Source organism: Melozone crissalis, unplaced genomic scaffold (genome assembly GCF_028551555.1).
Source record: "Melozone crissalis strain CALT ecotype California unplaced genomic scaffold, PUWL_Pcris_2 ptg000027l_1, whole genome shotgun sequence".
NCBI lineage: Eukaryota > Metazoa > Chordata > Aves > Passeriformes > Passerellidae > Melozone > Melozone crissalis.
The window spans coordinates 69507263-69523452 of record NW_026535805.1 but is presented as its reverse complement, the minus strand read 5'-3'; the positions used below and the strand labels follow the sequence as shown (position 1 = coordinate 69523452).

The 16190-nt window shown below is 33.5% G+C and overlaps 1 protein-coding gene across 1 annotated transcript in view; it reads right to left on the bottom strand.

Moving 5' to 3' along the window:
* MCPH1 (microcephalin 1) overlaps nt 1-16190 on the bottom strand; it is a 118107-nt gene that overhangs the window by 93263 nt on the left and 8654 nt on the right. The window contains exons 6-9 of the mRNA XM_054280557.1: nt 15473-15568; nt 13109-13303; nt 11225-11233; nt 6911-7023 (exon numbers count right to left, since the gene is read on the bottom strand). Coding sequence (XP_054136532.1) covers nt 6911-7023; nt 11225-11233; nt 13109-13303; nt 15473-15568 — 413 coding nt within the window. The remainder of the gene's footprint in view (nt 1-6910; nt 7024-11224; nt 11234-13108; nt 13304-15472; nt 15569-16190) is intronic.

Genomic DNA, 16190 nt, shown 5'->3' with positions numbered 1-16190 from the left:
AGAAGATTGCAATGAGGAGACCCAAAACTTAAAGGCTGTTTATAGAAACAATTTATAAGTAATACTACTTTAATTTATTCAAGTAATTGTGGCTCATAGCTGAGAATAACTGGTAAGTGTAATGAATGATAACTATTCAGTATTTTTAAACAGCAATTATTCAAAGCTGTAATTTAGTTTCTGGCTGGCCTTTCTCTTATCAGTCCTTTGATACTGATATTTTGACTCACCATTGTGTGTCATTGGGCAGAAGAACTTAGGCATAAAGATACATTTCCCTTCTGCAGATTGTAAGCATGGAACCATTTTAAGAGGGAAAGAACCATTTCACATCACCCCAACTGTTGCATGGTGGGTTTGCACAATTGTTAGCAGTGTAAGGTTAATTTGGATAGTTGAAGTCCTCTAGAGACTGCCAACTATGCAACAATGAGTGGGATTCAAGGTGAATATGTTTGCAGGCCAAAAGACTCAATCCAGGATTTATGTTAATTTTGTGTTTAGATAAAAGATTTTAAACTTCAGTCAATACTTTACTGACAAGACTGTAACCCACTTGATGCTAATCAACAACCTGACTTAAAGCTTTACAGCCTTCTAGACCATATGGTAAACAAGTGGACAAAATTTACTTCATGCTTTTAAGTGCAACAGCAATATCAGGAAGGGTATAATAATATAATATTTTTTTTTAAAACCCACATAGACTTTTTTAGTATCTTGAAGGAAGGAAATATGTGAAACACAAAAGATTTTTGTAGTGCATATGTAATGTGTTACAAGATATTTTCCTGTTTGACTGATTGCATATTTATATTTCTGTTCCACACAGATTTGTTTGTCATAATTCAATTCCACAAAGATCACACCAATAATCTATCAAAAGTTTAATTTCAATGAAGAAAAGGATGGAGAATGGAAATGGAAATTTCCAGAGAAAGGATGGAAATTTGTCAAATTACTAAAAAAAATCTTAATGAGGAAACAGCAAATGTTGACAAAAAGGAGTTTAGGAGGTCTTTTGTTCAGATTGATTTTCAACAATTTTCAAGATCTGCAAGACCATAATTTAGAAAGGAGACCCATTAACAAAAGGATTTCCAGTAGAGTTATGCCAGATACCAATAGGCTTACATAGGCTGCTCATTTTTGCAAAAGTTTAATTAAAAAAAAAAGAAGGATCTAAGCAGCAGTTGCTTTTCCTCGTGATAGTTGCTGATTCCAAGAGGGAAAACAGTTTCAGTTTTACAGTTATTCTCTGCCAAACCAGCTGCAGTCCAGTGGATTATGTGGTTTTCTGGCATGATGGTTGTGAACACAGTACATATCAAAATCAGAAAAGAACAGCATAGATACATACCTTCAGCAACGAGGTATGCTTCAAGCATGGACTCTGTGGTCTGACTTCTTGCACAACATTTCTGTAGTGTTTCCCCTCATGCTCTGAGCCAGAAAGCCGCATTTGCTTTTTGCACCTAAGCCTTCCATCCACCATTAAATCCAAGAGTGCCACAGACTTTTATTTAAAAGGATGGAGATGACATAAATGTACTTCAAACTTTAGATTCCAGGATGTTACTCTTGGTGCTTATCCTTATCTACCATTCACTATAGACAGATCTTGATCAATTTCCTACTTGTCTAAAATTAGTAATAAAAAGATGTTCTGAATTAACGTGAAGCTGCATAAACAGTCTCTTAATCAAAACTCACCAAGCCTATCGGCTTTTTTTGAAAAACAAAGAAACAATGAAATGGGTTTTTTTCCTTAATTTTATGAAGACAAAAAATTTCAAAACTCTCCACTGACTTAAGCCTCTATGACTTTTAGAAGAAGGTTCTAAAAAATAACCAATATGTTAATTTGTTGAGCAAACAACAATTTAGTGACAGTTTTATATAAAAAATTGGGGAAATTCAGTTTCTGGATCTTTCCTATCCTGCGTTCTAAGATGACAAGCTACAGTCAACCACCTCAGGTTTCACTGTCACAGCACATTTCCAGTGTTCCAAACAACAACACATACAAGAGTGTGAACACCAGCTGCAAGTGTCCCTGGAACAACAGGAAACAGCTTGAGCTGAAAGGAGCATGTGCCTTTTGCCCTAGAAAGGCACTGATTTTAAAAGACACAGTTTCAAAATTAAGCAATAGACCACAGTACTTCAGTAGGTGGTCCCAAAAAGCTAATATGAAACCTGTCATAAAGGGAATGATTTCTAGGGACTCAAGGTCATAAATCAACCCATTAGGTTCATCTACAGAGATAATCCTGTCAGGAAAGGTAGCACCCCCTAAGGGGTGATAACAAAGCTGTTGACATTAGGATATAGCCCAAAGCATGCAATGTAAGGTACAGCAGCAGATGCCAAGGGTATGGCTTCTGTCCTGGAAGCCCACCAATTGATGTGGGAAAAGTGTGGGGGACAAATTCAACAGCTAGAGAAAGTCCAGAATCAGAATTGCATTGTGAAGTTTGAGTGAAAATGGGATTAATCATATAGAACGATTTTCAAGACTGTCCCAAGCCATGGGATTCACAGGCATCCTTCATGGTGCTATTCTCTGACCACCTCCATAACAGCAAGCATCTTCCCCAAACCATAAAGGTAGGTAGTTCCAGTTTTTCCTTTGTTAATTGTAATGGAGCTTGCATGCTTCCACCTGTCTATTCATTTGTGTCTCAAGTCAGTAACATTTCAAGCATCAGTATTTAAAATATGTACCTATTCAAAGCAACTGCAAGTCAAAACTGGAAGGAAAACATAAAACAATGTTGTTCCTGAAACCAATACAATCTAAGACAAGTCTATGAAAGCCCATATAAAATATGGTCATAAAGTCACTTTCCTGAATGTCTGGCAAGATGCTTCATGTTTTATAGTTACAGATCTTTCCAGAAATTAACATTTGTTTTTCCATGAATAAAGTAATTTTAAAAAGGATTGTGATAACAGGATCTAACAATGGTCTGCTTCATGCTATTTATTCCACAGAATGAGCTTAGATTGCTTGTAAAAATCTTCTCTCAAAAAATCTCTTAAAGTTCAGTGTTGATATACCTTCACCCAAATCCAAGAGCTACAGAAATACAAGCCAAGATGAATCTCTTTAAAAACAAAACGGAAGGAATTTCAGTTAAGTCCATACTGTCTTTGTAAAAATATGTTTTTAATCATCCCTCATGATGCTTAACTGGTTTTTTGACATGGCTAAAGAGTTTCTTCTTTTCATTCAGAAAACAGTATTTTTGAGGTTTTTTTTAATTTACAATTTATTCCAATTGCATTTCTAGTGATTTGAGACTTCTGATGTTAGACTCTTAGATGCCTTAAAAGATATCCAGCACCTCTCATATCCCTCTAAAAATATAAAACAAATTTTTATTTGAATGAAATGGCAGTTAATTGGTTAATATTAGTCTCTGATCTTTTTAAAGTACAAAATATTTAATTTGTGACATGCAACAGGTGTTGTGATAAATGTAAACTTTTTTGTGTCAATAAGCTGTGAAATGAGCACTCAACAGTTCACCACTACTGCAAATAACTTGTTTGAATACATCTTTGGCTTTAAGATGAATTTTAGTTATTTCATTTTATCCTCCCTATGCAAAGCAATAAAGAACTATGTATCCGATTTCATGGAATAATTGAGAAATACATCACAATGCATAAAGGGTTTATTTTCTCCCTGCAATCCACTATCATCAACTTAGATTTCTAGACCAGGGAAGCCACCTGCTGACATTCACAAGCATTAATTGACAGTGTTTATCCTTACCAACCCTGTCTCAAAACTAAGAGTGAATTTTATAAATTTGTCTGTATGCACCAACTTTGAACACACCAAAAGTCCTGGTTTTGGGTAGTGGTGATGCATTTTTAAACTCAAAAAAATCTTTTTCCTGAAGCTATTAAAGGTTCCTGAAAATCTTATCTTCCCCAAACATGCATGCAGCTGCCATTATAAACTGTTCTGTCTCCATGGCTTTTGTTTGTTGACAGTACAATTTTACATATATTTGATTCGACATCTCCCACATTAACAGTACAATAAACATGCCTATATGAAGAGAACTAATAAATAGTACCTTAATCTAAAATTGTGATATACAAGTATCTGAACAAAGGGATTCTTAGTTTTGACTTCAGCTAAAACAAAATACAAGAAACTCAATCTGCATGAGGTTTTGAAAAAAACAAAACCATACCACAATACCACAGCAGAGAACACAAAACCTATAGCTTGATTTCTATTAAAGAAACTACAAATGAAAACTTGAAAGAACCATAGCAGTAAATAATATTAACACTTAGACCAAAATATTTTTGTTTCCTAAAATATAATTTTCCTTGGCTTTTTTAATATTTACCATTATGTAGTGAACTCCAAAGACCCACTGACATGCATTCACTGTACTGAATGAATTAGAATGGTAGTGTTCATTGAAGCATACACCACAGGGAATGACTTGTAACTAAAGTACACTAATTATCTGGGAACTACATTCAGCAAGCATCTAAAATATTTTTAAAGAGGCATTAGATTTCAAACTCTTTTTCTATAAAAAAAGATAGCTGCAATTTACATAGCTGTCTCTTATTTTGGGAAGCAAAGTAATGAATTTAACAGATCACACTTATAACAGATTCCCAGCAATATGGTCTGTCTGAAGAGTCACATAGCCACATTGGTGGAATGTGTGTACATCTAACTATCTAGGAAATGGCATTTCTTTTACAGTTGTATTTTTAGCATAGAATTTCTTTTAAGATTTAAATAAATGTTAGGAAATTCTTTATAATAATGCGATTCAATAAAATATTACTTTAAAAAATATTTGCACCATTTCTCTCCCATTTTTTCTTTAGGCAAAGGAAATTAATTTAGGTTTTCTAACTTTTACATTGCCAAAAGTCAGCAAAAAGTTGCAATGCTTAAGCCATAGCCACTGGAAAAACATATTAAATAAAAATGGTGTATAATGTTTGGTTCCTTTTATGAAGCTCCAAGAACATATTTTGATTGGTACGAGAGGGGCTTTGCAATATAATTATTTACAAAAATGTACATAGTCTGATTCTGCTTAGAAAAATATTCTCTTAAAATTTAAAATTTTCAGTGCAACAGTCTCATTGCCAGACATAGCACCTGGTTAATCACACAGCCCCTTTTTGTGAAGTTCTTTTTTTTTTCCCTTTTCAAATCCCTGTCCTTCCCCAAAATTGTCTCCATATGAACCTGCATAGTCAAGATGACAATGAAAACCTTTAAAATAAGTTTTAAAAAGCATTCATGACATGAATGAAACTATGTACTGCTATTTTATTGATATTTGATAATATTTTTAATATTATCAAATTATATCATTTTTATTGACATTTGATAATATTGATAATAACATTTGGGTGAAATGGTATTATCACTAAGCTGAAATGGGTGGATAAAAGAACTTTTGGCACCATTGGCACTTTCAGCCAAAACACCAAATAGAAATTTTCTCTAGCACTCACTTAGCTTTGCTACTGTTAAACACCTCACAGAGCATGCTTTGCAAGCAGACACCATGTAGAACCATTTAAAGATACCTCTGACTGAAATGTCAGATCTGAAAAAGGGGAAGAATAAAAGAGAATTTCATATCACATTTTGTTTCTCCTCAGTACATAATCTTTATGTTGGGATCTTAAGACAAATGAGTCAGAACTAGCACTGATGTATTATGCCCTTGTTGAGTAATTTCACTAGAGAAGGAATCAGTACCAACAAACCTGACAAATGTCCAGGCACACTTTCTGCAAATAGCCTTAGAAAGAGCCATTGAGTGTGCTTTGTGGATTTACATATAGCAGCTTTAGTCAGTTTTCTGTGCCAGGAAATTAAACTACTCTGGAGAGATACTTTAGCCTAAAGAGTACACTATCTTAAATGCTTCTACAGGACATGCATCTAGAGTGATTTATACCTTCTAGTTATTAATTTTACACATCATACATTTAGGAAAATAAATGGAATAAATATTAGAAAAGTAAAAAGGAGTAAAGTGCAGAAAATTCAAATAATCTTTTAAATCCAGAGATCACTGGTCCATGGAAATTAATATCCAATCTTCAGGATGTTAAACATATTGAACAACATAGCAATTGCACCTGCACAAAACCTTTGCATAAAAAAGTTTCAAAATCTGTATCAGTGTCTTTGAAATTCCACCAGTATCTACCAATGAAACAACTAATTTCGTATAATTAACAATAGCAGACATCCTAAGTGCTTTAGGACTTTCCATTTTCAAAAGAACTCAGCACTCATTTCAAATGTCACTTGCTACTAACTGATTAAAAGAACGAATATTTATTTTCCTGATCAGTTTTATATTTACTTAAAAGATTTTACATAGGAAAAACACTAAAAAAAAAAAAAATCAGTACTGACTGAATCCTTTCTCCCTTTTTTATAGCCAAACTGAGCTGAAATACTAAATTAAGAAATTTACCAGAACCTGAAAGAAAATCTTGCATAAATCTTCATTCTGCAGAAACATCCACTGGTAATGATCCACTATAAAATGAATTTTAAAAACCTGCTGCATTTAGTAATTCCTCCAAAAGGGACAGGCATCTTTTCAGGTAACTTTAGTGGGTTTTCAGCTTTTTTCAGTTTGAACTGGCTTACCAATCTCATTTATGATGTCAGCTTGGCATGAACTCAGCCACTACAAGTTATCAGAGAGCTCAGTTTTATGATTATAGACCAAGAGCATTAGCATAACATTTCAAGAAAAGTGAGATTCAGGAAAGTTTTAAAATTGATACTGCAAAGAGAATTTATTTTAATTTTTGTACATACAAAGACACTCAGTGATGCTCCATGAAAGAGCCTAACAAAGCAAATGTCAGTTAAACTGACCTTTTGGAGTCTTCCAGCCTTTTTTAAGCCCCCAGTGTGCTTATTCTTCTGCTCATTAAACATTTTGCAAGAGGCATCAGTAATGTGACACTCTGAAACTTCATCTTCACCACCTAGAAACCAAATTTAGAAACTTAAAATGAAAAATGCAATCTTGTGAAATGAGACTGCAACCTATTATTTTATCATAGCACAGCACTATGCACCCTTGAGATATTTAATAATTTGCACCAGCTTTTTTCACTGGATTTCAGTTAGGGAAAATGATGACACTCAAGCATCTGATTTAATATTTGAGTACCTGTTCTTATAAATAAACCAGTTGTAAAGCTCCCAATTTCCTATATTTTGAAAACTATATATTAACTACAAGTAGAGAATCTGCTAAATTGCTATATATTATAAAATATGCAATTTCTCTGCATAGAGATATTTGGGTATGAAGCTTCAGTGACTAGATTTTCTTTTTCTTATTGACACTTTTGGTACACATTTTGTTTATCTAAAACGACATGAAGGTCTGAAACTTGTTTTCACACTTTGCATGCAAATCTAGCAAACTGTTGGCAGGCAAGGATTCTGTGCACATAAAGGCATATCAAACCTATTATATATGAAAAGGAACAATCCATAAGAATACACTCCATCAAAACCCAGTATTTTTCATTATGTATTTTATGAATTCTTCAACTCTGTTAGGATGAATTTCCTAAGAACTAAATAATAAACTTCTGAATCATTTGAGAAAATAGATTGCCTTCCTAAGATGAAAAAAAATGATCTATCTTTTAAACAATTAAGCTTTAATTACTCTAAATTTAGAGAGCATTTTTCCCAAATGTCACTCAATAAAGTCTAATTTAGAACATTTGATCATTTTTCATTTCAAAAAAATGGATGAATCAGTTAAAGAAAGTTTAATTAGTGATTAAAGTGGCCTAAATTTAGCTCCTGCCAACTAAGTTTTTTGATTAGTTTTGGAAAATACTGAAGGGTACTATCCCTAGTATGCATATATTACTAAGAATCATTTGTTTTTCTCTGACAGCTACTTAAACACTTAATCCTTGAGGTGACAAAACATCAGATTACAATTCATTATGATTTTTCTCTTTAAAATTATAATCTTTAAACTAGTCAAAATTTATTGTGGTAATTTTTGTGTAATAAATGTAAACCTGGTTTTCAGGTACAATTGTTGATTTAAATTCAATATTTAGGTATATAGTGTCATGTAATAAAGAAATAACTAATAGCTATGTTAATTTTATTTAGTATTGTACTGAGACCAACTGTTTTCAATCTGAGGAAGACTGATGGCAAATAGAAGAGGAGAAAACATCTTGCCATACAATAAAGAAAAAAAATCTTTTTCCATAAAAACCAGAACTTTTAAACATGCATTTCAAATCTTGAAAAAAGACCCAAACTAATTACATGACTGCATAGGATGTAAGGAGATCATGTATTCCACTGCTTTACCAACGTAGTCTCTGTTAATTTCAATTAGGTTATTTCAGGGTTTTTTTGAAGGGTGGCTTGGGTTGGGGGCTAACAGTGAAAAGTGGTGTAATATTCTAATAATCTTTTTACTACTCTTGGCCTGAATGCTCATGCTCCACAGCACTTGTCCCACTTGGGCTAAAGTCTTAAAACCTGTACACTTGGACTTCTTTCCAGTTCGGGTTGACTGTACACTTGGACTTCTTTCCAGTTCGGGTTGACTCCTGTGGGTTCTTCATATTTACAGGAAAGTAAGAAGAGAGGATAATGTCCCTTATCTCTGATTATCAGCTCATGGATCTTAGGCATTACATTAATAAGGCCTATTCTTTGCTATTTTATTCCTGTCTAGCAGCACTTCTCAAGCACTTTCCAGCTTTTCCATCCTATAGGTCTCAAGCTCCACTATTTTCTGTTTTTTCCTGATTACTTTTTAAAGCAGTCAGGCATAAATAAATGAGTTTTCATCTCTAGTACTTTCTCCTAGAGGACTTTAAAGTTGACAGAAGTTTTTGAAGCAATTGCATCCAGTGTTAGTTCTCCCTAAACTAAGTTCAAATATGCAAGTAACTCCTGCCACTGCAGTCCACTAGATCCCCTAAATCCTCTTCCAAAACACTGCTCAATGATTGGCACTAAAATGAACAACTGAGCCCTCTGAAGCATTATCACAAATTAGAGAGATTTTGCTTTGCAATTTAAGCTTCTACTCATTCATGATAATTTTAACACCTAAGAGAAGTTTTCAACCAGAATATTATCTTCAAAATTCCATTTGATATTTCCATTGAATTGAAAAGCAGTGATTAGGCAAAATGAGCTAGTTCTGCTCAATCAAATAAACCATGTCTATCTAATAAAATCTTTTCCTATTGTACAATACTTTAAAGGTATTGTTCTGAAGTGTCATTCAGGGTATGTGGTATCTACTGTTTTGTACTTATCAAAAGAAGCATTTATCCCAACATGAAGGAATTAAATCCAAATTTGTCATCATTAATAATCCTTTAGGTACACATGCACAGAATATTTAATACCTTGTGTTATTATATTATAGCATATAGATATTACTGAAGCATTACCAAACAAATTTTTATTTTACAGAACATAATTTCTTCAAGTTTTCTGAAAACGTATGTGTCCCCCCAGATCCTCACAGAGAGCCTGTTAATGGTTTATAAAAATTGTATGTAATTTGCTATCTGCTCTAGGACAAGTGCCATCAGGCTTTGGCAAATTTGACTGCATCAAAATAATTCTCAACCTCTTCCTCTACTCAGAAATACTTGTCCTCTTTTGTTTTAATAATTAGTTATAATTAAACTTTTTGGGATGATAAATAAAACAAGGAATCAAGGAAGAAACCGTTTTCTTCTTCATGCCTCTTTTGTTTTTTAATAGGCCATAACAGAATCTCAATAGAGGACATTACAAAATATTTTTAGTGAGCCTATCTTCTTCCAAAGCTGAAAAAAACCAAAAGGCACATCAAACTTAAGGAAGTTTTCACATGTGTGCTTTTAAAGACATAACCATTATTTTAGCAGCATTAAGACCCTTAACACCTAGAACTTCAGGTAAAACTCAATAATCTACTAAATTAAACACAATTTCTTGCACCAAATAACAGAACGACATTCTAGATTTTCCAACTTAACACTGAACTACATTAACTACAGTACAATGGGTCTTAGTTTAAGTCTTTTTGCCAATTAAGATAATATTTGCCTTCCACATTAGCATAAATATATAAAATTCACTCAGATAAGCCTTATGTTTATTTTTAAGACTGGAAGAAATGCTAGGTCTGAGTTCAAATTTCTAAATGATTTTAGCATGATGAAAGCTTAAGAGAGTGTACTCTCACATTCCATGTGCATTGTTATTTATTGTTGTAGCTTTCAGATGAAGAGTCACATGACCTGTGGATGAGTAAGATGAACATAAGTAGCACAATTTATTTCAGCAGAACAGGGCAGCCTTGAACGTGCCCTACAAAGGAAACCGAAGCTTGCTACCACATAAGTATTAGGCCTTGAAAATCTGGTTTCAGATTAGCATGCATATTCTACTTTAAAATAAAATGTTCTATATAGCCTATGGAAAGAAAGCTTATCAAATCATCTTGTCATTAGAAGTACTGGGTAAAAGTGCCACTGACATAAAATCACAACAAAAAAATGGGTAAGAAAAATGTTAGATATTTAAAACAGATATAACATTTTATATGGCTATTGGATTACTTGTAACCATATGTATATGATGAAGACAATTCATTAGTTTTTTAAAAATATACTGGATTTACCAGCTTTCAAATAATGTACAGGATACAGAGGAAAAACCCCAATTTGCAATTTATTTAATAATAGGGACAAGAAACAACTTACATTTAATTAAAAATGAAATGCTTAACCCATAATTAATAAAAATCAATTATTTCATCATAGAGAATCACAGGAGTAAGTGTAATACAAGATTTTAATTTTGTACCACGAAACTTGCATTATTAGGGAAAACACAACTTCTCTTACATTATTGATTCCTTCCATTTTTAAGTGAGTTCATTCAAGCTGTCAAACTTGAGGTCCTATTTGCCTACACTTTGTGTAAATCTGTGGAAATAATATACTTTGGTGAAATTACGGAAATCCATTTCATCAGGTCCAGCATGTCAGTAGCAAGCTTGCTGTATGCCCTCCTTGCTGCCCCAAGATCTTGAACTCCAACATTTCATGGCAACTTCAGCCTAGGCTGTCCTTGAGCTCCACATTCCTCACCAGCACCTCCTTCTTGGGGAGACCAACATGGGACCTCTGCTTCCTGGCTCATCTATCACTTGGAGCAGAAGGCTGTCCTTTATGGTTGTACATTTATACCTGTATGACATACAGCTGCATCCACTGTTTTTTTAAACTGTGTCAGAAATGATGCACTCCATATATTAAAATACAGGTGTAATGAACTCAAAATGGCAGCTCACAGTTCAGCTGCTTATTACTCACATGTATAGGCACAGTCATGGTTCAACATTCCCACTGGATTTCATAAGTCTGAAAGCAATTTTGTTGAGCCCTTTAAGTTAATAATTAGTTTTATATAATTAATTGATGCATTACTACAGAATTTTTTAGGGAAGATAAATTACGAAAATACACAATTATAGTTACAAATATTCAACTCCATGTAAAGCTTGACAAAGCTAAAAATATCAAAATATGAAAATTGTTCTAATGTAAGTTAGGAGCATCTTTCAGAGAAATTCCTGAGATTTCATATTTTAGAATCATTTACATAAAAATACTTTATGCTAAACCAACTCGAAAATGCTTCAATATAAAAAATGCTCTTAAATTGATAATTAAAAATTAAGATCAGTTCCATATAAAAAAGTAATGGTTAAAAAAGATGCTTACATCGAAACTCTTGCAGGTCTTATTTTATCGCACAAGTTACACATTGCTAACTCAAATATTTTTTTCCACTAGAGATTTTATGATCCTAACTGCAATTTTGGTAACAATTTTCACTTGTGAAATAAAAATAATTTGAACAAGAGAACGTATGATGAGACCATGGTTTCTTAAACAGATTTTGAATAGCAACAGAAGGTTAGGAGACTGAGAGAAACAAGGCTCAACATTACTTTTTGTATGTACAGTGAGCAGTTTCCTTATCTTCTATGACTTTGTGTTTGTAAAGTATGGGAAAACAAATAGGTGTTCTTTCGGATTCTATGCATTCATTTATTTGACTCAGTAATTAAGTCAGTACCACAGTATTTTCTTCTTTTGGTGTGTTTCTGAAGTATTTTTCCTTTTGGAATGGCAGTTCATTTTGCAATTTGGTTGCATTAGTATATCTAATGCAGTATTATGTCTTTTGATTTTCCAGCTCTATGTAGTAACTTACCAGCAGTGTGAGCACAGTCATTTATACTGTTGTAGGATTTTTCATGCTGTGGCAGCCTGCTCACATCATCAGCATCTAGAGCTTCTCCAGAGTCATCTTTTTCACCACCTGATATATTTAATGGTATGCTTCCTGGATATTTAGCTGATTTGATTTTTTGCTTTACTGGAAAATCATTTACTGAAATAGACATCTTCCTATTTATCTTAGTGTTATGTGGCTCACAGAAACTCACATCATGTAGGTCCATGCTTGTAGAAGAGTCTTTGCAACAAACTTCAGGAGGATTCTGTGATTCCTTTGGTACTTGTATCTGTACTTCATTTTCATTTGAATTACATGATGAAAAGTAGTCTTCATATGAAGCCTCTTCAGTGCAATAAGACTTGCTATAAGAAGTAATTTCTTGCAAGAACCCCGTAGAGTCTGATGCACCCAGTTCTGAGGTAGCGAGCTTCAAACTTGGTAATGTTTGTAGTTTCTTTCTCTTCTTGTCTTCAAGAACAGAATCATTTCTGTCAGCAGGGAAGCTTTTATTCAGTGAATATTCTTTTAAGTCTCCACTATTCATAGGCAAATTAGAGAGACTGTCAATCAAAGCAGGAACAGTATTTAAGCGGACTATTGTTCTGGAAGGAGTAATATGACCAAAGCCCTCAAGAAGAGAACTTTCATTTGCAATTGAAGTAGTCTTGCTCTTGTTCTTTTGATTTTTCTTTGGAAAATTTAAATGTTTTTCTCCTAAATCCAATCTGTCATCCAAAGTAGTCTGTTTTTTTGTTAAACTTCTGGTACGTTGTTTTGGTGTTAATCTCTTCTCCTCATTGCCATGTGATGGAGAGTTCACTGATGTGCTCATGGAAACATGAATATCAGTCCAAGAACAGGCATGTTCTGCTGCCTCTGTTCTCGGTCTCTTTAGCGGCTCAGTTCTCCAAAGATAATCACAACTGGAGTTCAAGCAGTCTTCCATTTGTTCTTCTGCAAAACAAAAAAAGTGGCAATATAAATGTATTGAACAAAACAGAAAGAGTATCAATTTCTCAGTGAAATATATATGGAATTCCTGAACTGGAAAAAAAAAAAGATTAGCCACTTCTCTGGACATTATATGGCAAGTCAACAAAAACTGAACAGAAAATGGATTAGAAACAAAGCACATTCTATGCTGACAAAAACCTACAGTTCTAGTTATTGTATCCCCTAACATGGTCATAAGCACCCACAAGTCCCATTCTGCTTTCTTGAAAAAAGGCAACAGAGCAAATCGTTATTCCTCTTGCATTTGTAGAGAAGGCAAAGACAAAGTTAGCTTTAATAACAGTGGAATCTCAATAATAATTTTTCTACCACAGCATTAGTACTACCTTGAAGAGTTTGCAGGTAAGGTGGATTTAAATACAACACCATACTATCGTGTTGCATAGATTAAAACCATGTATTAAACATAATAAGAACGTGGATAGACTTATTTCTTGTAGCTATTCTTATGAAATTAATTTGTGTTAGGTGTTACACAGAATCTATTCATAACTCTTCACACTAAATTCCTCCAAAACAAGTTAATGTACTATTAATCTCAACATACATTTTTTAAAATCCTGTTGTTCTGCAAGATGATTGCAATAGAAGCTTTTGCTAAAGTAGCTGTTTAGTGCAACATCACAGAATATTCATTCTTTAAGTTCTTGATGTTATTTGCTTACTAGATATAGATAATATTTTTAAACATATAGTGTAGCTAACTGTATTAAGAAAAATAAAACACAGACATGAATTTCACATGGTATGATCAGTATCTCATACTGATAACTGACAAAGCCAGCTTCAATCCTCAAATTAACTGAGCTTCTCGAACTTTCTAAACCTTTATTAACCAATCTCATATATCTCTTAGACACAAAGATAGGGGACACTGTCACAGAGCACTGGAGATGGAAGCTGCACTGAATGCTGTCATGGGAATTGGTGGTCCTAATGTAAAATTACATTGTGCAGTTGCAAAGCTGAAGGGACATACACAAGGAAAGCTCTCAAATCACAATGTTCTACGTCATCAGCACACAGCTAATCTACCAAAGTAAATGAGTTTGCTGGCAGAGCTATGCTACTTCCAGTATTCAACTATCACTTCTCACTAATATTGCATGAAGACATAACAAGCTGTCGTAGGCTACAAGATACCCACAGTGTTCTTAGGTCAGCCAACATGACAGAACTCCTGGCTCATGTCAATAAAATATAACACCTCAAAATAGCACGTGGTATAGCTTACTGTTGAGGGAGAATGGAGAGTAGACAAACTGCTCTAGTGGCCCTTATTACAAATTCTAAAGACTCCCTTCTCCTCACTTTTCTACTGAGGTCAAGGCCAGCATCTGACTTGAGCTCTTCGCCCCTGTGACTGAGAGATGACATGAGGTCTGAAGCACAAACCTACTGCATACATAATCAATACTATTAAGATATTCACTGATGTAGCTCAACAGACATAACAATCTCCTCCCTGCTAACACACCAAAACACATGAACAAACCCCTAATTGATGAGAATAATTTTATGAGGTTCTTACCTTACTAACAAATTATTTTAATCCATCTTAAACCATAAAACCTTAAAAAAGCTGATGTATTTTTACTTGTGTTATTTCTTCAAACTTGATCACTTAATCTGAAAAACACATTAGGCTAACTTTCAAATTCATGCTTTTCAACTGAAACTTTGGAAGACATTTCAGTTCTTTGAGGTCTTATCCTCATTCAGATCTCTTTTAAGCTTCTCACATCACACTCTTTGGTGAGCACTCTGTGTTCTATATATGATCACTGTTAAGAGCAGAGAAGATTGATACCATGTAGGACAGAAAGATATTAATAGGGAATGGTATGAGTAGAGAGGAGGAAGTGAGGCAAGCAATACAGCTGTAAGGCAGAGCATTTACCTAGTGGTATCCTCATGCTCTATTTTTCTTGACTTCTTAGTATAACATACTTTCTTTAGTAAGGAAAAACTAAGATAATTCAGCTTTAAATATAAAAGATCGAGAAAATGGATGCAGTTCTCATTTCACTATACCATATTTCCAAAGTAAGATATAAAGGCCATGTACTATTTTTAATTTCTGTAAATATATTAAGTAGTGTTAGTTACCAGGTAGCAGCTCATCTTCTGAATTAGTTAAGATGCAAGTAGAAAGTGGGCAGTCTCCTGGTGAAGTACTTGGAAGTGTCTGAGTCATTTGTGAAGCTAGGAGTAAAAAAAAACTATTAGATATTTGTAAGCATTTTTTCTAGGTAACTCAGCACACATTTTTCTGAATCTAAAGAATAATGTAAAACTATTTAGAAATTATTACTGATATTTCTAAAGCCTGTTGAGGGATTTTACTAAAGAATCTGTGAAGTCTTGCAATTGGCAATCACGTCTTAATATAGCAGAAATGTTTTTAATGTTTGAAGGTTTACCTTAAAATTTGGAGAGAAAGTAAATACAAGCCTCACTAAAATAAACTGAGATTTAATTTTTCATCCATTTGTATTACTGTTTCTTTACTTTAACAACTGTTTTTGAAATTAGAAATTTCATTGACAGTATAGGTGACATGCACATCTTAAAACTTCAAATACTGCAGATGCTGCCCCACCAAAAGATGTTCTACATTCAACATTTTTATAGTAATTGGCAAAACCTACTGACTTAGATCTTACTATTTTCTCAGTAAGGCAATGGAAACACTAAAAAAATCTGCAAACTACAGTCTAGATAGAATTCATTAGAATATCCATTTTAAAATTGACTAGATTTATTTATTTAGGTTATTCACATTTATTTATTTTTTAAGTTCTGTTCCTCAGTACCTGGACAGATA